The sequence below is a fragment of the Rhyacophila brunnea genome, unplaced genomic scaffold (genome assembly GCF_057557595.1).
Source record: "Rhyacophila brunnea isolate RB1 unplaced genomic scaffold, BYU_Rbru_1.0 scaffold_22, whole genome shotgun sequence".
Classification (NCBI taxonomy): domain Eukaryota; kingdom Metazoa; phylum Arthropoda; class Insecta; order Trichoptera; family Rhyacophilidae; genus Rhyacophila; species Rhyacophila brunnea.
Genome location: NW_028232882.1, coordinates 30,707,584 through 30,731,813, shown reverse-complemented (window position 1 = coordinate 30,731,813; position 24,230 = coordinate 30,707,584). Strand labels below are relative to the sequence as shown.

Genomic DNA, 24,230 nt, shown 5'->3' with positions numbered 1-24,230 from the left:
TCCAGTTCGCCGACGATGCGCCTGGCATTAGGCGAATTGAGGCTATTGTAGCCGCAACGTGCATCCACATGATTGATGTCCTCATCGCCGCGCTTATGAAGTAGATTTGTAAAAATGTATGTGGTTCGTTTGGCATTAGCAGCAATGAGCCTACTTTGACTTACACTTGACCTTTGATTTTGAACGTAGAATGGAATTGTTGACCATTTGCCGCAGTATTGTGAACTATTTCTGTTGCTCCGGACGAAGTCATTTGGAAGCATAAATTGAATGTGCGAATGGACTTCAGGAACAGGTTTGAATCTGGAACCGTGCCAATGAGCAAGCTGTTCAATGGTTGTGGTGGTATCTCAATTTCTGGTAGTTGCACTTTTCCTGATGCGCAACACATCCCGGCTGACTCATGTTTGAATTTGAGCGCATGACAATGGGAACATTCTTTGTCCATAGCACCAATCAGCACTTTTGGATGAGCGGAATATTCAATACCTGGCCCGTACTCGAATGCGAGACGAAGGAACGAAGCGGATGTAAATGTTCGATGTACTTGTTGGCGTTGTCGGTCATTTGCTCTGCGTGTGTTAACTACGAACCGGCGCGCTTGGCTCCGTTCCAATTGTCGTTGTTGATTTTGTTCAGCTCGTGCCTCTTGTGATTGAGATGCACGCAATTGCGACATGCTTACCCGCACGTTTTTGTTATCTTGTTGGATTTGTTCGTCTGTTCTTTCTACTCTACTATTTCGCATGTTTGTTGCTTTATTCGTTCGACGGTCTAAATGGCCCCCCTTGCGTCTTGCTGGCATTGTGCACTATAATACACGCACATAGAAATAGATAAATAAAAATAAATCGTACAAAATTTTGCACGCACTGCGTTGTGATTTGCCGAATGAAATGTCAAAATGACGCGACGCTTCTCTTGAATTCTTCTCGGACGTAGTGCCATCTGTCATTCAACAACATAAATAATTTCGTTCTGTTTGGAATACGAACGACGGTTAAATTTGTTCATACAAAAATAATAAAATCGCGATTAAAAAATGGTAGGATAGGGGTAGGAAAGTAAAAATTTGAGGTTATAAGTATTTTTTCATGCCAAATAATAAAAAAAATACAAAAAAAAAATTGTCAAAAAAATAAAAGAAAATTTTTCTGGATAGAGATACCCTAATCACCTAGCGGTATGAAATATACTTGTTGACCTATTCTCATACCTAACAAATATACATAAAAAAAATCATAAAAATCGGTCGAGCCATTTCGGAGGAGTTCGACCACAAACATCGTGACACGGGATTTTTATATATATAGAGATAAAACTCTTTTTTCGTTGGAACTTAAGCATATGCACGATTAAATCATTGTTTGCGTCTGCATATTTACATTCTTACCAACTATTAAATCATAATATAATCATCGAATTATAAATAATAATATTGAATATTTTTTTTTAAAGTACCTATAAGCACCTAACGTCTATTTAATTTCGAATTCCGTGGCGTCCAGTTGTCCGGTGCCAAATCGTCCTAGACCCCTCTCGGCATCAGGCATAATGCTAATTTCATAGTGCTTTATGTGGATGTTATATTTATATGGGATTACCTTGATTATTTTTCTAGCATACATATATAGAAACGTAATCCGTTTTTATATCTAAATACCTAAATTATCGACTTACCAACTTTTGACAGCAAGAATCATTTACAAATATGTGGCTATGTGATGCAATAATTCACACATAGAAATTTATTTTAATTATTTGAAGGGTCGTATGTTGTTACTTAACTACCACAAACGGGGGTGGCGATCAGTGCTTCATTTATTGAATGCCGATTGCCGACAACTCGATAATAAAGGTTTATAATATAAAAATACGAAAAATCGCTAAAAAATACACAAAATGCTCTTAATTTTACTTTGCGGAAGGAACCCTAGGGTTCCAGTGGGGATACCATTTAGAACACTAAAGTGTAGAACATCATACAGGGATTGCAATACGGAATGAATATATCAATTTCGGTATTTCTTATTGAATACCGGTATTCGCCAAAACATAATAATTATTATAGATAAATCAATAAATATAACTATTAAAACACTATTTTATAGCAACCCCTAGCGGGGCCCCCTACTTATCGCTAAGGTTATAGGCAGTCTGGTGCTCTACAGTGGCGTTTTCCAAATGGTTTTCGAAGTCAAATAAAATTCAGTGCAGATTTTTTAGCAACAACCAAAAATTGTGTCGCACAACCATATATTTTATAAAAAAATTAAATTGTGCGCAGGCGACTTTTTAACTACTTATTAGAGCAAATTTAAGATGTTTGTTTATCTGTTCGACTGCCACGCCGCCCCCCCTCTGCCCGGGCCCCTAGGCTAGAGCCCTGTCAGTCCCCTCCTTGTGGGGGCCATGAAGTCCAGGTACAGAAAAACCTCTGAAATTCAACGTTTGTTGGATGTTCTATCAACGTTGGTTATAGAATAATTGGAAATGGCCATGAATGTTTTCTTTTTCGAAATATGTTAATTCGCGACAATTCTATAAGTAAGTATGTTTGAGGGATTTTGTTTAAGTGTTATATACCTGTTGTTGGTTTCAGTCAATATATTATTTGCGTTTTGGCAGCATAAAACTTATACATTCAATGCAACATACAATATAGTAAATAAGTAATGAAAAAATAACATTAAATTAATTTTTGAAACACATATACGTGTATGCTTTCTTAATACTGAAAATACTGGTATTTTGAATTTTTGAAACCGGCATTTCGGTATCGATAAATAATTGATTGAATACCGGTTTTGAAATACCGGTATTTCAATCCCTAATTACACTGCCCTTAACCTTAGTGGTAGATATGGAGGCTCGCCAAGTGTCCTGGCCTGGGGCCTGCTTTAGGCCAGACGGTTGGCCTCAGTGACGTCCCGTGGGGGTAGGCAGATTGAGTGTCGCTTGGGGGCGGCAGTTACCCAAAGGGCGGCAAATCGAGGAGAATCATTAGGTATGCATAGAAAGCTACCTGAACTTAGTAATAACGGAAATATCTTTCCATTAACAAATTCAGATCACTGGTTGGAAACAAAATATATTAATTAGGTACTTACTTACTATAAAAGTTTTAACAGAACTTATTTTTTTTGTCGGGTTCGCGAAGTCTAGTTTACTTCCGTTGTCCTTGGACGTCACGTTCTTGGTGAACAAAAATGATACTTGCATACTTACCTAATTTAAAATGTATCCAAATATGTTTGCCAGTCACTTACGAGTTTTGGAAGTTGTCAGGTATATTTTTAAATGTACCTATCTGAAACCGTAGACTCGCATTATTGTCTATTGAAGCACAGGTGACATCTAAATTAGATTTAGTGGTATACCTGTATTTTGTTAGTAATGTATCCATACAACACATATTTTTGATATTTGAGTCATGAAAGGATCATAAAAAGTACTGTATAAAAAAATGTGGCGACATTTTGGCACTGCCTAGGGGCGGCATTTTGTCTAGGGACGTCACTGGTTGGCCTGATCATCTGCAATATACATACATAAAAATAAAAGTACTGCAAATAGAAATAAACAATTTATTATTTAAGCACGATTATTTACAATTGTTTTAGACGTAATACATAACTGTTACAGGTGTTAGAATCAATACATCAATTTTTAATTAAACATTAGAAATAAAATACTACGGATTTAATCCACAAAAAAAAATATTATTATGGTATATCCAAATTTAATAATACTATGTAAAATTATTTACATAAATATTTAATATCACATTATTCTGCATATCTTATAAAAACTGTATTAAATACTTTTAAATATTTTCAGTTCTCTATCACAATCTGTGCTAAAAGCAGGACGAAATAATTTTAATTAATACTATCAACTGAAAGTGCTTCGAGGTAATTTTTATATAATATTTAAAATAATTATGCAGTTGATATATTGGTAATATATATAATATAATTTTCAATGATTATTTATTGTCAAATTATACTTCTACAGCTACATTTTTGTCATCCAAACAAAGATGATGAAAATGCCGCCACGCTTCTGGAGGGACCTAACGGGTGTGGAGAAGCAGGCAACCGATCTTTAAAATTTGTCGCAATTAAGCATGACAGTCGTAGCATAGTGGTAATGCACAGGGCGCAATACCCAAGAGACGCAGGTCCGATTCCTGTTTACGTGTAAACACTTACTATCGCGATAGTTTAAAATACACACTATTTGTGCTAGTAAATCCGTACATGTGTACAAGCGCTATAAAAGAATATGTACCCACCACATAAAAATACTTCAATATCTTATTGAAAGTTCGCTTATGGGAGCTTTTTCCAAATACATACATTTACTAAGTATATTTCTAAAGTTTCCTGTTGCAGCTTTAATAAATTACATTAATTGAATTATTTTTGGCACACAGAAGAATTAAATTTACTTATTTTTATTTTTTATAAGAATTGTGTCAATATATGTATTTTGGAAATAGTGTTTTTGTTTTTTTTATTGTCTACTAACTGTTTTTGTCAAATACAAACTTATTTAGGAATAATATAGATATAGGTACTTTTAAAAACATTCATGAGGAGCTCCAGAGGCGCATTGGGTGCCAATAATTCTCACTACAGCTCTGCTAGTAGTACTAGTGGCGAAGGGTAGAGGTAGGCTATTAAGATCCGACATAAATAGTGCACAGTGTCAGTGAAACGTATTTGTTTTCATTGAACTAATACTACAATGTGTAGATGGTGTTTGTAAGTTTTAAAATTTCAATTAAACCCTGCTTAATCCATTATACCAATAAACCATACATAACTTTAGATATTTTATAGATAAAAGAATATTTTATCGGTTATTGTTAGGTAGGTATAGGCAGAGCTTAATGAATTTGAAAAAATCTAACCAACACCATCTGTAATATGCAGGGGCGGCTCTACCTTAAGGGTTCGTAGGGACCATCCCCACATCGTTATCATGTCAAAAATACATGCCCGATATTTTTATCATTGTCATAATATACCTACTTAATCACATGATTAAATGAACTATTTAATTTATTTTATCCATCTAAACCGTCGCAATTTTATAGAGATATTAAGTCACTCAGTCCTATCCTATCGCCGCGGTACAAATCTCGTTTTACAAAGTATGTGAATGCATTAGCGTTAGTATAGGCATACGGGGGAACGAATCAAATAACCCGTAGGTGAGTAAAAACGTTCGCTGTATGTCGTTGTTCAAAACTGATGATGGTAAGTCTATAATAATTATTTTTGTTAATTAAGTTATTATATTATCATACTTAGATAATCATTTATTATTATTTGCACATAATGTATAATACGAGAAAGTAGGTATAAATTTATATTTAATAATTAATGGCTAAACCCCACCACCTAGAAAGTCGTCGAGCCGCTACTGGTAATATGTATTCTTAATTCAACAAAAACAAATAAGTATGACTGAAAAGTTGTGCAATATTTTTATCGTATCGCTCATTACTACGTAAACTTATCTTGGTTTGGTTGAAGTAGAGTTTAATTAAAATTTTAAAACTAACCAGCACCATCTGAAAATTGTATTTTTGGTTTGTACGACTGACAAAGTTTAGTATGCAATATTTATATCGAATCTTAACAGCCTACCTCCACCCCTCGCCACTGAGTAATACAATATTATTAAATTAATTATCACTTTACTGTGCTTACATTTTAAAATGTTTTATCTTATCACTTCCATATTATATTATTACTGCAGTTATTCAACAGTGTTTATTTTTTATGACATCTACTGACTTTCTAAATATCTCACTGTCGTTTTGATGCAAAAAATAAATAAGTACCTTGTTATATACTGATCTTTTGTTTTGTTTTGTTTTGAAGAAAGTTAATTCAAAAGTGCTTACTGTTATGTTACTCGTAAGCTATTCCACGATCTCGGCGTTAATTGAATAACATATTTAGCTATAGGTATTGTAAAATGGAATTCTCCAAGGTAAATGCTCAAATCGTGACTGTTCTGGCAGAAGAAACTAATTCGAAAAAATGACATATTGAGTTAGTTATACCAAAATGTTCCTTATTTCAAACCTTACCGTCTGGAAACCTTCTTAATAAATAAACAGTCTTTATTTTAAAGTCTTCCTTTTTACGATTACTTAATAAACTCACATGATAGACCATTTCAAACATTGTAACAACTTCAAAGTCAAATTACTCAAAACTAGTATTCTCCAGTTAGTGTGTTCTGCCAGAACAGAGACGAAATAATGAACAATATTAATTATATAAACAGTTCAATATATTTTTACACAATTGAATTTTTGTTAAGGCTATACTTCAGTTGAGGCATGGTCTAAAAAGATCGTGGCTAGGCGATGCGCGGATTGTGAACCCGTGCCGAACGAAATATAATTTGTCATAAAAATCCAACATGAGTCTATTTAATGTTATGTTTACTGTTATATTACTAATAATAATAGTACATTCATTGACATGTTTTATTTTTTAAGTAGATACGTGAAGTTTTTTTAGTCATCTTTACACGATTTAAGAATATTTTCATCCGACGCCATGACAAAACAAATCGACGTGCGCACACCCCGACTGTCGGTCTCCGATTGACGAAGAGTGAGAAATTTCGTCGCACCTACTTACTGTTGAAAATTATTTGCCGTTCCACTGAAGTACGCTCTTAAGAATATATAGGTATTTATAACGAATCAGTGAGTAACGCTAGAAATACGTCATATCCATCACGTCTTGTGAGCTCATGTGCTATAACAATCAGAACAGAACATTCAATAATATAAACTGACAACCTACAAAAATAAAAATATATTCATTAATTCGGTGATGTGACCTGACCTTAGTGTAGTTCTGATACATTTTGTCAGATTTTGTTAACTGACATTAGTCGTTTTCGGCTCAAAATGTCGTACTGCCTGATAATATTTCAAATACCAAGTAATACAACATGGCCCACTTTTTCCCATCGCACAACCTTACCATGAGCTCACGTGCGCTTACGTGACGTGATGATAATGTATTTCTAGCATGTAACTATTTTTTTCATAATATCACTTTTAGAAATTTTTCGTAATGGTGTTCTAAAACAAAACAATACGAGAATTAAATTTAAAAAAAAATCGTAACATAATATATTTTCATTTTAATTTAGATTCACATTTTTATAGTACATGTTTCTTAGACAACTATGAGATAAAGAAGTGTTCCACGGCTAAACAACATTTGGGAAACGCTGTATATCTTTACAGTAGCATTGACAACAACAACATAATATACCTAACATTATGCTAGATTTCAATAATTAATTTATTATTTTACTGTGGAAGCATGAAAATAGCGTATTGGAAAATGTATACGCATGCAGTTGGCCGTATCACAGTTCACCGTGGGCTGTTGTTTCGAAAACAGATAGCCGTATAGTATTGAGATCAAATCCACGTCTAAATAAAATACTTAAAAACACATAATAAAACGCATAGGGAAAGTTCATACAAGGGTAAGACAGAAGAAAATAGTTAGGTAATTAAATTATAAATACATTCATATCGTACCTATATATTTATATAAAATTCTGGTATGTGCTCGTAAGTATCATATTATATCAAATTAATGTTCTTATTGAATTTAATAAAATTGGAACATTACTATCTGCAATATTCCAAGAATATCGAGTAAGTTTTTGATCTCAATGATATACGGCGATCTATTTCCGGTAAAACACCTCGCTGTGAAATGTTATACATACATTTTACATGTAACCTGAAAATATACGTGATAAATGAGCGTATTAATTTCAAAAACAGCTGACTCCACAATTTTACTTTTACAAACTGGCGTAACAATTTAACATTTTTTTTTATAATTTTGTGACCCAACTGTTATCGATTTTATTGCAAATTGAATAAAATCTGTCAGATATTAATATATACTAGCAGAGCTAGCTGGTGACAGCCAGTTGTCTCGCTAGGTCTTGCATATAACATTATTTCACCAATAATTCGAATTTATTTAAGTAATTTTATGTCAATATTTGTTTTCCTAATTGTTTAATAATAATATTAGGTACTGTCAAAGCAAATATTCAAATTGAATTGTTTTCTGAAGTAGTTAGTCGTGAAAAGTTTATACGTTTAAGTAACTTTGAAACTAGTAGCCACCCTCATTGAAATAAAGTACATCCCTCAAAAATATAATAGGTCAGACATTTTTAAAACAAACGTCACGTGACTTATCAAAGCACGACGTGGACAGTACATAATATTTTGTTTTTAAAAAAATCATATAGAATAAATAACTTGCCAGTACTCTAATAAAATAATATTACATATATATATTATTTAATGACTAGCTACATATTTATATAATAAAATAGTCACGTATGTAATCTTTTGATGATTGTATTTTTTTTAATGTTTTATTACCATAATAAAAGCAAAATAAATATTATATTACATTATTTAATAGTGTAAAGTCTAGTATCAAGCCATTTCAAATATAAAAATAAATATGCAAGTATTATAAAATACAAGTTAATAATTATAAATGTAATTCTTATATAATATACTTTTTAAATCTAAATACAGTAAGTGGGTATCTACCTATATTTATAATATACGTCCATGTATTAAGTGCTTTGTGTACTTGTAGTTTGACATCATCGATTTCACTTACGCGTCCAACGAATGCGTTCAACGTAAACGTAAAACGTATTGTGCGTTGAACGCAATGTACATAGCCTAAGCAGTATATTGGTGAATGCCATAACATAATTGTTTGGTACATTTTATTCTATTTTACACTATGTCTGTAAATGTCAAGTTTGTGATGTTTAATCTCGCTTGATAGTACTGTCAAAAATTTAACAGCGTATTTTTTGCATTTACCAAATTGGTCATACAGAGAAGTCAAAAAATCTCCCGACAAGCAGTGTAGAAAATAAAAAAAATTGTATGGCTACACATTGTCAATTTTAAAAAAAAATGGTAAAAATACCACAAACTTCAATGAAAAATTCTAGTTTTACTCTTTGATTGTTTACACTTTCTTCCCAAGTTTTTTTTGTTGCTTATCATTCACAGCCAGTGGCGTGCGGTCCATAAATAATTATTGATAATATCGTGGTTATGCTGCCAAAAGTTGGTAAATCAATAATTTATGTGTTTAGAGTTACCAACGGATTATTTGTCAAGGTCATCCGATATATAGAACGCGCACATAAGCATAAAGAAATTAGCATTATGTCTGAAATTAGAGGGCATATCAAACTTCAAATTGCTATTACTCCATAAAATAATTACGAGACTCGCCAACTTTTGACAGTAACCCCACGAATTTATATATGTAATTTTATTTTTATTTAACTATACTTCATATAAGTAAGTAATGGTTATATAGTAAAAATATTTTTATAATGTAGCAGTGCTATCACTTTGCTATTAAAACAATATACTAATTCGTTACTTCATAAAATATATCGATTATGGAAAGGAATAAGGGTGTAATCCCCACAATCATTTTTTTACGGGTTTTGGTCAAAGTTAAAATACAAAATGGGCAATTGGTTTTTATATCCCTAATCTGATATTAATTGAGTTAATTTTTTTTAAAACCTAGAAAGATGATGGTTAAGTTGTTTCTCCCACGTCACTTCCTTCTTTTTTTTTTTAAATTGCTAGCTAAATATAGATAAAAAGTCGGCATTTGCAGCTTACAACCTTTGGATACAACATGTATTTAGTCGTGTGCAACATTATTATGCAATAAAACCTATTTTGAAAAAACTGAGGGTTACGCCCTTTTTCCTTTCCACAGTCGATATGATAAAAATATTGGGTATAGGCAGGCAAAAGTCACCACACGCCACTGTTCACAGCCTACCACTATTTATACGAGTGAATGAATCAAACACGTCAAGTGATTTTCTGGGGTGACCGTCGTCCATTGAAAATTTTAGATTTTTTGTAAAACTATTTACGTAATCTATTAATCTATTCTTATTACTTAATATAATATGCACTAAAATTATTGATATTCTATTATTATTTTTCAGTAAGTCATTGTTATTAATTACTATTTGGTGTAGGCTCTTTCAACTTGATGTGCCTTCTGTAGGTGCCATTCAGGGAGTAGACGATGTGCATAAACCTTGAGGCCCCTTTGGCCTCTCGCTCTTTCTTGGCCTGCTCCTTGAAAGCCTTCCATTCGGCTCTTATCTTTGGATCGTTCGGTCCCCATTTCTCCGATGCGGTGAAAGCGTTCTTCACCGTCTGTAAAAAACATCATAAATCGAAGTTAAGTACCTATGTATTTACAAGGATTATAATCTCAAGATAAGTATTCCAATTTCGTCCATACTTTCTTCAATATTTGTAACAAAACTAGTTCATATTATCAGCGAAGAAAATACACTTAAATATTTCACGATTAGTGACATATTTTAATTACAATTTAGTAAGTAGTAATAATAAATCATTGTGTACATGGATAGACGTGAACATACAGAAAAAAACAATATTATTATTTGAACTGACATAATTTTGAAAACACTTCTAGAAAAAAATCGGTGTGTGTACTTATATACACGGGTTAGAAGTTATACTTCTTTGGCATAACAAAACAAAAACAAAACTTGTGACAAACTAGATTCTTTGACTAGCTCTTAATTATCTTGTTAAATTACACACTCAAGAAAAAGGACCGCTTATTGGAACGCCGTTGGTTTATTGCTATACACTTTAACTTATATTACTAAATTATATAATGGTTTCTCGTTGTTTTTATTTTTGAAGTACCAACTGTCACTCTGACGTTTAGTCGTTTGTTTACGTATGGAATTGCAAACGGCCGACAATAATAAATTCGTTGCCTAGGCAACGGAACAATTCTAAACTATAATATAATACTGTATAATCGTTACGATTTCAGTATCATACTGTGGCGTAAAGGTAGTGCGTTCGGCTGATAACCGAACAATCAGTGGCTCGAATCCAATCGAGTGCGTTTGTTTTCGTGTGAAAAAATAAATTATGTGTTACTTGTCACACGCCAAAAATACACTCTGATCTGATTTCCCAAACGCGCCAAAATAAGTATAACTTCAAAAATCTTTTTGAAAAAAGTAAGACCCTTCGAACTTGCATCTCTCGGGTATCGCGCCCGCCGCGCATAGACCACTATGCTAAAGCTGTCATACTAATTACGACAAATTTTAACTATTGGCTCTTATATTACTCTCTGAAGCGCTTCCCAAATTGAGCTACGATTGGCTATCGAGTTTTGTATTTTAAATCAAAGTAGGTATTATTTTAATTACTACCCGACGTCACGGATTACTCCAAGATATTTTTGTGTTGTAACTTACTTGAACTTGCTAATATCGTAATTAGTAGGACAGCTTTAGCATAGTGGTCTATGCGCGGCGGGCGCGATACCTGAGAGACGCAGGTTCGATCCTGCGGGGTGTCTTACTTTTTTCAAAAAATATTTTTCTGTCGGTTATAATACATTTTCTCAGAAGTGTTTACAAAATTATATATGTTCAATGATTAGAATATTACATTCTTAAATCTTGTGAATTATTCGTTGAATATTATTATTTGTTAGTTTATTAGTTTTTTTATTTATAATTAGACTCTTTCCCTGTAAATGATGAATGTATGTTTATGTAAGTGTAATATATGACGTTCAATGACATTTTTTTTATATTTCTATAAAAAGAGCTGTAGGTATTTTTTTTTGAGTTTACAAAATCAGGTTATTTTAGATGAAAATCATATACAAGCTAATCCCGGAATCTCAGGATTACAACATTTTTAATTCCGGATCACGTGATGAAAAAATCGAGTCGGGTCCCGAAATATAATTTTCAAAGTAATTTAAATTAAATGTTTATTCCAACTTTTTAATTCGGTTTCATTTTTTTTTATAAATAATATGGTTACCTCTGTTGTTGATCCAGTCCTGTTCCTCAAACAACGGACGATTCCCCAGATTGGGAGTTGCAATAGTCCAATGGCAAGAAGAGTCCATCCCGCGGCTAAAAACAATTAAATGAAAGCTCAGTTTTACATATTCATAAGACGGGAATGAGCTATGCAGTCAAAATGCAATCTTATTCAACACATTTTTTACCCAACACCGTTTCCACGTGTCAAGCATATCAGGCACTATTAGCGAGGGGTGCAAGACTAGTCAATGCGCTCCCCAAAGTCGTAGACATTTTCGGTGACGTGCTATGTATTCTAAATTTTATTTTTCTGTATAAAATTGTACTCAAGTATGCTTTTATTTATTATCATTATTCTCTATTTGACATTAGCATAGCACTGCCAGCCAATTTTTACCAGATGGACACTTGTAGGTCAGCTATTTTTGGAATAAAATAAATCCTCTAAAAAATATTTGTGAAAAAACAAATCAACATGTTTCTCGAGTTTGTCGTGAATATTTTCACACTAAAATGATAAATATTGTTTAGAAAACATACACAAACAGTTTATTCAGAAGTTATGACGTTTACAAGAACGCACGAGTTAACCCGTCCATGGCCTGACGCGACATACATCCTTTGACGAGTTAACTCGACTATGGCAGTGATCAGGTGCGTTCAATAACTGAATAACCGTGGATAATTTCCTGTTTCGAATGTCATTATTATATAAGCACAATTTCATAGGTCTCAACATAGGCGCGGCCTCACACATGCGGCAGGCATAAGACGTGGCGATAGACCGAAGGAAGTGGCGCGACCTTGTGCTCTAACACTTGAGGTGTGACAGAATGAAGTAACTAAGTAGGTGATTCTCGAACTTAGCCTGAACCAAATAGGTTGATAAAGACCTTAGGATTCCGTTTGGAGAAGCCTTCTGTGGTCTCCCTACCAAAATCGTTTAAGCAAATTTCAATTTATAATAATTTACGCATTATTATATTCAACATTATTTCTCAGTATATAGGTCTCATCTCTATAGAAAAGGGTTTCTTTAAAATATTTGGTTTATAATTAAAATCAATATTGCTTACCTATAGCACTATGCGGGAACCCAAAGTCTCCATACGAGAGGGGTTTCATACTGATGAAGGCGTATAGGAACACAACCAACATGAGAATTGGTGTCACGATTCCCCAACAGTATCGCCAGTAGACGGTCACCTTGCGATTCGTCATGAACTCCAGATCTTCACAGAAGTTTTCCAATCCTGAAAATCAATCTGGATATTAAGAACTACATTCTTTCAAATTGGTAAAAACGGTTACGTCCCTCAGGATAGTTTACCTAGAAATAGATACCTAGAAATAATTCAAAATAAAATTTCGAAATAAATTTATATCAAAGGTTGGCGACCAACTTGCAATTCACCGCCCTATCCTCAACATCTTAAGTAGCCAAGTGAATCTCTTTTTACATAAATTATGCTTCTGCTGTTCTATACCTTCCCCTGCATTATGATTTGGAGTAAATTACCCTTCTTAAATTCATAAAATATTTACAAGGGTGGCCCGCCAAATATTTTTGATTTCAAAATTGTCCCTTTGACGAAAAAGTTTGTGAACCCCTGGTTTAGTGTAACTACTGGAAATATTTAATTTTGCTTTTAATATTACAGAAAAAAGAAATATTATCATCATATATAGGGAATCCAATCCCGAGCCAAAATTCTGATCCCGGGATTTCGGGATTACAATTTGACAATCTCGGGATTGGGATTTTTGTCAATTGTTAATATAAAATTTTTATATTTACAAATAACATTGATAAAATCAGTCAAAAATAAATCTAGTATAATTTATACTATTCAAGATATTTATTGTTAATATTGTATACGTTCAATCTTGGAAATACATAAGTTGAATGGAGTAAATAATATTGTAATATAAATAATAATGTGAATTTAATATGAGATTGCTGTTTCTGATAGTAAAGACTTAATGTATGGGTTAGCGAGATTTAAAATAGTAAAGCAAATCATGGTGTACTTATGGCCTTTCCGTTTCATAAATCTAATTATTCAGCCAAATACGAAACTGCCGTAAAACGTATGAGATCATGGTGGAATTACATTGTTAATAGTGCAAAGCATTGTTTTTTCCAATCTTTCTCATTTTTATTAAGTTATGTGAAAAAATAAAATGAATCGGCAACTTACACATGGGTATAAATCAAATTTCATTCGAACTCAGTTTATTTCTAATGTAGTTATTTGTTATTAAAAGTATTTTTTCTGTTATATTTTCGTTTTTATTTTCTTTTCCATAAAAATTGATAAAAAAATCAATCCCGAAAGTTTCGGGATCATGTTTATCAATCCCGGGATTCATAGGTATCGAAAATAGCTCGGGTTCCCGGGATTGGAATCCCTAATCATATTTTTTTTTTTTTTTTTTTTTCGACCATGTCCGATCCTAATAAGATCATATGGGCCTCCACAGAGTAGAGGTTTGTATTAACAGATTTTGTTTTTACGAGAAATGGATGTCAGCCACTTGCTCAACCTATTAGGTCCATACCCTGACTCACACACATATTGAAAAACAATATGTGTACTTGCCAGACCCAGGATTCGAACCTGGGACCCACGGCATGATAGTCCAACGCTTATAAACTAATAAACTAAAATATGAAATTGTGGACACAATATAAAAAAGTGAATGACCATAATATAATAAAATGAAATTACCATATATCCAGAAAACACCAGTGATCTCAGCTATGGCCAATCCGAGGATCAGGAAAGTCCCTCCATACTGGTCAACGAGAGTCAGGATCCACTGTCCTCCCTACACAATGAAATAAAATATATTACTTTCAAACATTTATCCATATGCCATATAATTATCAGTGGCGAAGGGTGGAGGTAGGCGGTTAAGATAAGCTATAAATAGTGCACACTAAACTTTGTCTGGCTACGTATTTGTTTTCATTGAAATTATGCTACAATTATTTACAGACGGTGTTGGGTAGTTTTTAAAATTCATTGAAATCACGTCAGGAGTCAAGCAACGCTGTGTACTTGCGCCCTTTATTTTCATCATAATGCGTCACCCTGCATCGGTGCTACAAAAGCGATCTACGCGCTGCAGGTCTGGAATGGCGGGAGGTGCAAGAGTTGGCGATGAATCGAGGGAAGTGGCGCAAACTTATGCTTGCCCTATGCCCCAACGCTTGATCGTGACAGGGTGAAAGAAGAAGAAGAAACCATGCGAAAACTAAGCCATAATAAATAATGGTAAAAATAATTACAAGATAAAAATAACTTTTTATATACAACGTTTTTAAATTTTCTGTTGAATCATATAAACTTGACTTGACTAGCTTAAACGATCAAAAAAATTTGTACTTGATACAAATACTGAATAATGAAATGTCATTTCATATTGATTTTCATAGTAACGCACGTATATATTAATAATTTAGTTGCTAGGACCCCAGACCCCTAGCAACCAATAATGGTGTCGAAATAACTTTTCATACAAAACAGAATTAACTGAAAATGAATTCAATTCTACCTAAAGATGGCTAAAAGTATTAACAACATGCATTGACATCGTGTTCTGATATATTCTAAAAGTTTCAAATGTCTAGCTAGTCGGGAAGTTAGTTAAAAATTGATTGCAAGATTTGTACCGGACAAATAAGAATACGAGCTAAGAAAAACATCTAAAATTATGCAATTAAATCATACATAACTTTGGATATTTTATAGATAGAATAATTAAAGCAGGGCTTAATGAATTAAAAAAATGAACCAACGATATGTGTAATATGTATTCTTAATCCGACGAAAACAAATAAGTATGAATGAAAAAGTGTGCACATATCTATCGTATCGCCCAAAGTATATCAAAACTATTATAATTTGGTTTAGGCAGGGTTTAATTGATTTTTAAAAAACTAACCAACATCTTCGGTAAATTGTAGTCTTATTTCAATAAAAAAAACACGTATAACTAATACAGTTTAATGTGCACGATTTATGGCGGATCTTATCAGCCTACGTCCACCCTTCACTACTGATATATTATATAGGTATATTATATACACACAGACGATTTCGCCTAAGAGCGTACATAAGTGAAGCGGCAAATAATTTTCAACTGTATGTAGAACGAAATTACGGCCGCGTTGTCATTTGGAGAGCGATAGTCGAGGCGTCTGCACGTCGATTCGTTTTGTCATGGCGTCGGATGAAAATATTCTTAAATCGTGTAAAGATGACTAAAAAACTTTACGTATGTACTTAAAAAAGAAAATATGTCAATGAATATACTATTATTATTACGAATATAATAATAAACATAATATAAAAAGGATGCATGTTGAACTTTTATGACAAATTATATTTCGTTCGGCTTCCGTCATTTGCACCCGCGACCCGCATTCCGCGCATCGCTAGTCGCGATCTTTTTATACCATGCCTCAGCTGAGGTATAGCCACTACCAGAAATCCTCTAAATATTATGTGGACCGCGAATAATTCGCGCAATTATTGCGCTTCATTATCGAATTATCGATTGCGTTTTTATTCAATTTGTATGACTGACAAAGTTTAGTGTGCACTATGTATGTCGAATCTTACCAGCCTATCTTCGCCCCTCGCCACTTTCTTAGAGCTACATATTATTTTGTTTTTTTTTTATCTGACTGAAAATTTTCGTTTTTTCACATAGGTATGTGGGGATTGCAATACCGGTATTTTAAAACCGGTATTCAATTATTAATCGATACCGAAATATCGGTTTCAAAAATAAAAAAATACCGGTATATTCGGTATTAAGAAAGCATGCACGTTTATGTTTTACGAAAATGAATTTAATGTTATTTTTCACTACTATATTGTGTATTGTGTATAATATGTTTTATGCTACCGAGCTAATATATTGACTGAAATCAGCAAAAGTTAGATAACACTAAAACAAAAACTCTCAAATGTATTTATAGAATTGTCGCGATGAATTAACATATTTCGAAAAAGGAAACATTTCTGGCAAATATTTCCAATTATTCTATAACTATTGATCAAACTAGAGATGGGAAAACTGGTCGATTTTGAAGACTTACTTACGAGTATACTTACTACCAGTATAAAAAAATACATAGTATAGAAACTTATTCCAAAATACTTACTAGTATTTGGAATACTATATAGAACGTTTGGCGTGCGTATGCGACAAAAGTTTCATACTCAACTGAAACTAAAACCAACTCAATATTAGTATTTGAAATACGTATCGGCTCAGGGATCTCAGACTGCGTATCGGCTTCAATAGAATCGCTAAAAATACGCTGAGCTCCGCTTGTCGAAAAGTCCCATTTATTATAAAATTTTAAACACATTTTAAATTTATGAGTTGTTTTTCTGTTAGGTTACAATATTCTTGTTAACAAATATGAATAACAGTGATTTTTTTTAAATTTTAAACATGTTTTGAGCGGTCGTATAACAAGCCTAAGTCTGTGCGTCATCTCACTACTGTGCTGCGACACAAAATGTATGACCTATTATTCAAACATTCAAACGCAATAGACTAATAAATTAAAATATACCTATATTCAAGTGCTATTTCGTTCGCGCGCATTCAATGTCAATAGTATTGAAAGTCTACAAACTAGCGAGTGCACAAAACAGCGACTCGCGATGAAATCATCACAAGTTTTTTGGAATAAGTTTATTGGGCCACACATACTGAGTATGGGTAGTTCCATCCGAAACGTGAGTACACAAACTGATGACAGTATTTCCAACTCACCTCTAGATCAAACGTTTAATTTTAGAGCAATTTTCCTGTACCCTGACTAGTTTTTTTTTGTAAAAATGAGCAGTTCTAAAATATTATAATCTTTACATATTTATAAAGGTCAATATAATAAATGAATGCGATTTAGGTTGCTATAAAACAGTATTTTAATCGGTATATTTATTAATATGTACTTACTACTTTTTTTCTATAATATGTTGTGACGAATACCGGTATTCAATAAGAAATACCGAAATACCGGTATTGATACATTCATTCTGTATTGCAATCCCTAGGTGTGAGTCCCGATTTGTTTTTCGTGAAGTCATACAAAAATAGAGTGAACACTTTTTTATAGTTATTATGTGACACACTTTCGCGTGTTACTGCAGCTTAAATTGCATGCAATAATAGCGACAAAACTATTTCATAAAACATAATGTTGACGCAATAGTGGCGGCCTTAATTGGCAGACATTTTACGATTTCGCCGATTTTAAATAATAAAAAAAAACTATAAAACATGTCTAACGATTTAATTCACGACATTAAAATCATCATTCGGAACTACCTACATACGTACTGTTGTTTATTTTGAGTGCTTCACAAGCATAGTGGACCAAGTCCATTCTGGTTATTTTTGAGTAAGCTAGGTTCAAACGTAATATTTGAGTATTCATCTAACTTATAATAATATATTGATGTGAAAATAATAATCCAAATTAATTAAATGTAATCTAATATAAGGAATAAATTGTTTATAACTTCTAGTATTAATGTGAAAACTGTAACCAACTCAATTTTTACTCATATTGTGTCACGTGTACTCATTTAAACCTCAAAAATAATGATTTTTTGTTATTTTTAGTACATAGTTACTAATCATTATTATGTTATATTATTAATATTTCTATTTGAAAAAAACTCAGTTTACTGATCGCTTTTTAATATGTTTTTGATACGGTGACACTGTTTACGTCTGTTTTTGTTTTGTTTTAAACTCGCAGTCTATTATTTTATGCTCAATTATTTGTAAATAATAACTACCTACTTCACATTTTGAAGAGTGATGCAAGTTTGTACATTTAATTTCAGTCATCCCAAAATTACCTAGGTCACCGTTTCTCAATCTAGTTTAGTCAAAGAACCCTTATAACATATTTTATATAAGCATTGCAGCATTGGTCCTTACTATTTTCCGACCAATGAACACTTTATCAAGAGAAAATAGCTCAAATATCTAAAGATGCTGGATTTTTTTAATGTCACGTTAAAAAATATATTTTACAAATATTTTACACTTCAACTTATTATAACGGGTTTTATCATCAAATTGATTAGAAGAAAACGGGGTATGAACTTCTTTAAAAATTATGATTAGAAGAAAACATAGGATAATAATTATTAAACGATTTTATTTTATACAACGCTCATCCTGGATAGCACGGCAAATTAGAATGCGGACGACTTGTCAGAGTGGTATTGAATCCCAGACCCTATACTAAATATGAGTAGTTCACAAGCATAGTGAACCAAGTCCATTCTGGTTATTTTTGAGTAAGCTAGGTTCAAACCTAATATTTGAGTATTACCTTGTCTTTAAGCTTAAGGGTATGATTTCCCTTACATAATAACTTAAATGTACTCAAAATAACACTTCAGAATTGCAATCATACCCTTCTTACATCATTAGAAATACTTCTATGTTTGAACCTAGCTTAATCAAAAATAACCAGAATAAACTTGGTTCACTATGCTTGTGAAACACTCATTTATCACTTCTTGCTTTCTGAAAAGCAAAAATGTCGAGTACATTTTTATCAATTATCATTGACGGTATAAACTTGGTTAAATATCAAATAATTAGTTAAAAATCATAAAATACTTTTTTGATATAATGAAATTATTGGAAAACCAATAGTGCCACCCTCGTCGGTCGATTCCGTCAAAAAATATTGTTATTTTTTTATTTATAGCACCTGTACACGTGCATTGATTTACTGGCAACGATAGCGTGTAAATTAAACTATCGCTACAATAACTACTTATAGCGCCTGTACACGTGAATGGATTTACTGGCACCAATAGCGTGCAAGGTAAATTAATCTATTGCTATAATAACGGTTAACACACAAAAGTTCAAACTGTCTCGCCAATCTCATTCGTTAAGCGAATGCGTTTGTTGTCGTTGTTGGTGCTATTTGAAAGGTTGTAAAAATTGGTAAACGTCAAAATTTTCTGCGTGGTATTGTTCGTATTTTCCGGCAGGTTCGCCACTATCGTTTTACATATTATCGCACACAACTATTGTGTGAAAATTCAAAAGCCGTTAAACTTTTATGATCCATACATAAAGTCATTCAACTTGCACGATAATACGTGTTTCCATTTGCATTTTACCACGTTATTATTAGCTCGTATTCTTGTTTGTCCGGTACAGATTTTTTCTTGTGCAATACCATTTTTTCTTGTTTGTCCACGATTTCCCGACTAGCTAGACATTTGAAACTTTCAGAATATATCAGAACACGGCGACAGTGCATTCTTTTAATACTTTTGACCATTTTTAAGCAGAATTGAATTCATTTTCAGTTAATTCTGTTTTGTATGTTTCGGAAAAAATTCGTTAAAAGTAATATTTACTACTCACTATTTTTGGTTGCTAAGAGGGTCCTATCAACTAAATTATTAATATATACGTGCGTTACTATGGAAATCAATATGAAATGTCAAAATGACATTTCTGTATTCTATAATATTAAATGTATTCAGTATTTCTATCAAGTACAATAAAAAGTTTTTATTAATACATAGAATTGTCAAGTTTATATGATTCAACAGAAATTTTAAAAACGTGTTATATAAAAAGTTCTTTTTATCTTGTAATTATTTTTGTTATGGTCGGGAATGTAAACGGGCTATTACTTTATTGGAGGACAGAGTTTACTGATATTCATGATATGAACAAAAAATCATATTCCTGTAAATGACCGACACTCGACGGCCCACTTACCGGTGTGATGTAGACGAGGCCAACGATGAATCCTGTAAGACAGCACCCGAGGGATATCTGCCAGTAGCGAATGTTTCTGAACCTGTCAGCCATCACCGTGACGATCGTGCTCTGGAGAGATACAGCGCTTCCAAGTCCAAGAACCAACAGCATGAGGAAGAATAACACGGCAAACAGCTGGAAAAAAAAATATTGAGACTCATCAGAAAATAAATAATATTGAGTCACTGAATTTATTTGACAACACATAAAAATAATGACGACAATTTAAAGTATTAAATAAACGAGGGCAAAACACGAGATAAATAAAAAAAAACAACAACAATTTAACTTAAATTATTTGTCTTATATGTCGTCATAATATAAATACTGCAACAAGGTCACTCCTGTTTTATAAAGATGAAGAATTTCAAATCTATCATCATTGAAGAGGTTCTTTCTAGTGTGCTACTACAGCCTGATGGGTACTTTGAACACCCCAAACATAATCTTATCATCTTCCCAATCATCGGCTCCCTTTTTTCCAATCGATCACTCATAGCGCTCACAAGTGTTTCTGTAGAAGTCGTGTTCTTCCCGCACTCCTTTCATCTTCTGGACCATTTAACTTGAGGCGCTTCATCAGTGTTTGATGATGCAAAGTAGTGCCAGGCCCATGGCAAGCGCATGGTTTTGATACATCTAATGATTCAGGATTATCAATTAATAACTTATGCCGCATTCTCACGATTTTTCCGTTCAACTGTCAAATTAATGTTGAATCTTTAACAATAATTCGAAAGGAATGATCCCACCAGTAGTGTGCGATTCATAGATGCTCATATTTATTGTGCAAATCGTAGGATAAAATTGTACCTAACTTTACTTATAAACTATTTCTTTTTATTTAACGAATAATTCACAAGATTTTAAGAATGCACCATTCTAATTAAGTAAAAAATTCTAAAAAATCACTCATGAGAAAATATAACCAAGAGAATAAATCTTTTTTGAATAAAGTACGACACCCGGAAGGAACCGGACCCGCATCTCTTGGATATCGCGCCCTGCGCATTACCACTCTGCTACGACTGCCATCTTTCCAGCTCTTTTTCTTTTTCATTTTTTTCCTTCAGACCCACGACGAAGAGCCATGCGTAGGGATTGCAATACCGAATGAAAATGTCAATACCGATTATCGGTATTTTAATATTGAATACCGGTATTAATACCGATATTCGTTAAAATATTTAAAAAAAGAAGTACTTATCAGTAAATATAACTATTAAAATTATGTTATAGCAAAAACCTACCTACTTACATTTATTATATTATGTTAACATTTAAAAAAAATGTATTGGTCATAAGTATAACTGGTGATTTTTAAAAATAATTTCAATATATTGATAATTTTAACTAAAGCCTTCAATTTTATTCAAAATGCAAATAAGTCCGGCTGCAGGAAAAGCTTCTTAAATTCAACGCTTGTACAATCATGAATAATTTTATTATAGAACAATTGAACATTTGTCATGGATATTTTCTATTTCGAAATAATATTATGATAATTTATATTTTATATAAATTATTACAATTATATATATATATTGGATTAATTGTATTTTGTTATTATTTCACCTCTATGCAGTCCATATATTTGCATTTTAGCAGCACATAACTTATAATTCACTATCAACAACGTAAACGAGTGTGCTTTCTTAATACCGAAAATTCCGATATTCTGGATTTTTAAAACCGGTATTTCGGTATTTATAAATACTGAAATACCGGTATTGCATTCCCTAGCCATGCGCTCTTTGTTTATAGGTATACAAACGCGAATACTATAGATGCCGAGGATAAAAGGCCGTTTGGCCTTGTTGCCTCATATTATACCTATATATAATTGAAATTGTTCGTTGTCAGTATGTGTTTGCCTTTGGTGAGTATACACAGCGCCTGAAGATGCCGAAAGGCAAAACCCGGGTCACAAAAAACGACTCAAATAGAATAGTACAAAAATTAAATCCATTAGAATTGTAATATCATTAAGAGTTTTAGTCATCTAGACTTGTACGGTTCGTGCCCCGTTACAATAATCATCCAGGCATCTCAGGAACTCTTTTCTCTCTCCTCCCAATCAGTCACAGCGAATCTCTTTGTATCTCTCTTGGTGTTGTACATCCATCTACTCTGAGGGCAGCCAAGGGTCCATCAGCCTACTGCGGTTCCTTTGTAAATATTGTAAGCTAATGAACATCAATTAAAATTGTTATCATGAAAATAATCTAAAGTCCAGCTTACCTGTGGTACCCAAGTGAACTTGGAAATGGCATCAGGGTATGAAATGAAAGCAAGACCAGTTCCACCAGCTCCAATCACTTTGCCAATGTCAGCCTCCCCCTTCTCGTGAGCGAGGTTACCCAGGATCCCAAAGATTGTGAAACCAGCCAGTAAACTGGTGAAAGTGTCAAGGGTTGTCACAATCATGGCGTCCCTAAAGATATTCACATTTTTTTATGATTACTGTTTTAAATTTTGTTTAATTACCTATTGATTTTCAAAAATAGCGATAGTACATTGTTATTTAATGAGTTTAATTTAATTATTTACAAAATAATACATATATTAGTAAAGAGGTACTTTACTACTACAAATTTTCATAACTATTTATATACATGGGGGTTAATTCTGAAATGGATCAAGTCTACTAAATCAAAATAGCCTGCGTGTGGAACAAGTGACTGATAAAAAACATGTCCTGATGTACGACCTTTACTAAAAACATTTGGTTGAATAATACAAATTTTACCAACCAAAATACGGATCAATAGTATCCCATTGTCGATTTATCGTCAAATGTAGTGTTTCAATTCGTATGCTTTATCAGTGGTGAGGGGTGGAGGTAGATTGTTAAGATCAGGCATACTTAAATAGTGCACACTAAATGAATACGTGTATTAATTAAGGCGCTAAGTACCAAAAAAATAAAAACTGACATTTTTATAGAAAAATGTTCGACATACCAACGCCAATAACTTAAACTATAGTCTAAGTGCCTCAAGCAAGTCAAAAAAATACAGCAAAATAATTAAACCTGTCGACATTGTAAGTCCGTTGGCGTGTTTTATTTATAATGGTATAAGTAGCACTGCAGTGGTCAACTGCATTCAATATAAAATAGCTGACGATGGTGTGTTGACACTTGTGAGTTCTTAATACCTAAAATTATAGAAGCTGCCGTGATTGCTTCACACTGTAAAACTACATTTTTCAAAAGGTCTGCTTCATGAAATTTTACTGCAATGACTCGGTATTTTGTAACTACAGGCAATACTACTTTTTGGTACTTAGAGCCTTATTTAATACACGTATTCAAATTTTGTCAGTCATACTTATTTGTTTTCATAATATAACTAAGAACACATTTTGCATATGGTACTGGTTAGTTTTTAAAATTC

The 24,230-nt window shown here is 32.8% G+C and overlaps 1 protein-coding gene across 2 annotated transcripts in view; it reads right to left on the bottom strand.

Annotated features, from left to right (window-relative positions):
- Positions 1-9,112: 9,112 nt before the first annotated feature.
- The window catches only part of LOC147070342 (sodium-dependent nutrient amino acid transporter 1-like), a 93,799-nt gene continuing 78,681 nt past the window's right edge, over positions 9,113-24,230 (bottom strand). For both annotated transcript variants that reach the window (XM_085949441.1, XM_085949442.1), the window contains exons 9-14: positions 23,074-23,266; positions 20,791-20,967; positions 14,721-14,820; positions 13,065-13,241; positions 11,984-12,078; positions 9,113-10,309 (exon numbers count right to left, since the gene is read on the bottom strand). In XM_085949441.1, the coding sequence (XP_085805567.1) occupies positions 10,106-10,309; positions 11,984-12,078; positions 13,065-13,241; positions 14,721-14,820; positions 20,791-20,967; positions 23,074-23,266 (946 nt within the window). In that variant the 3' untranslated portion in view covers positions 9,113-10,105. The remainder of the gene's footprint in view (positions 10,310-11,983; positions 12,079-13,064; positions 13,242-14,720; positions 14,821-20,790; positions 20,968-23,073; positions 23,267-24,230) is intronic.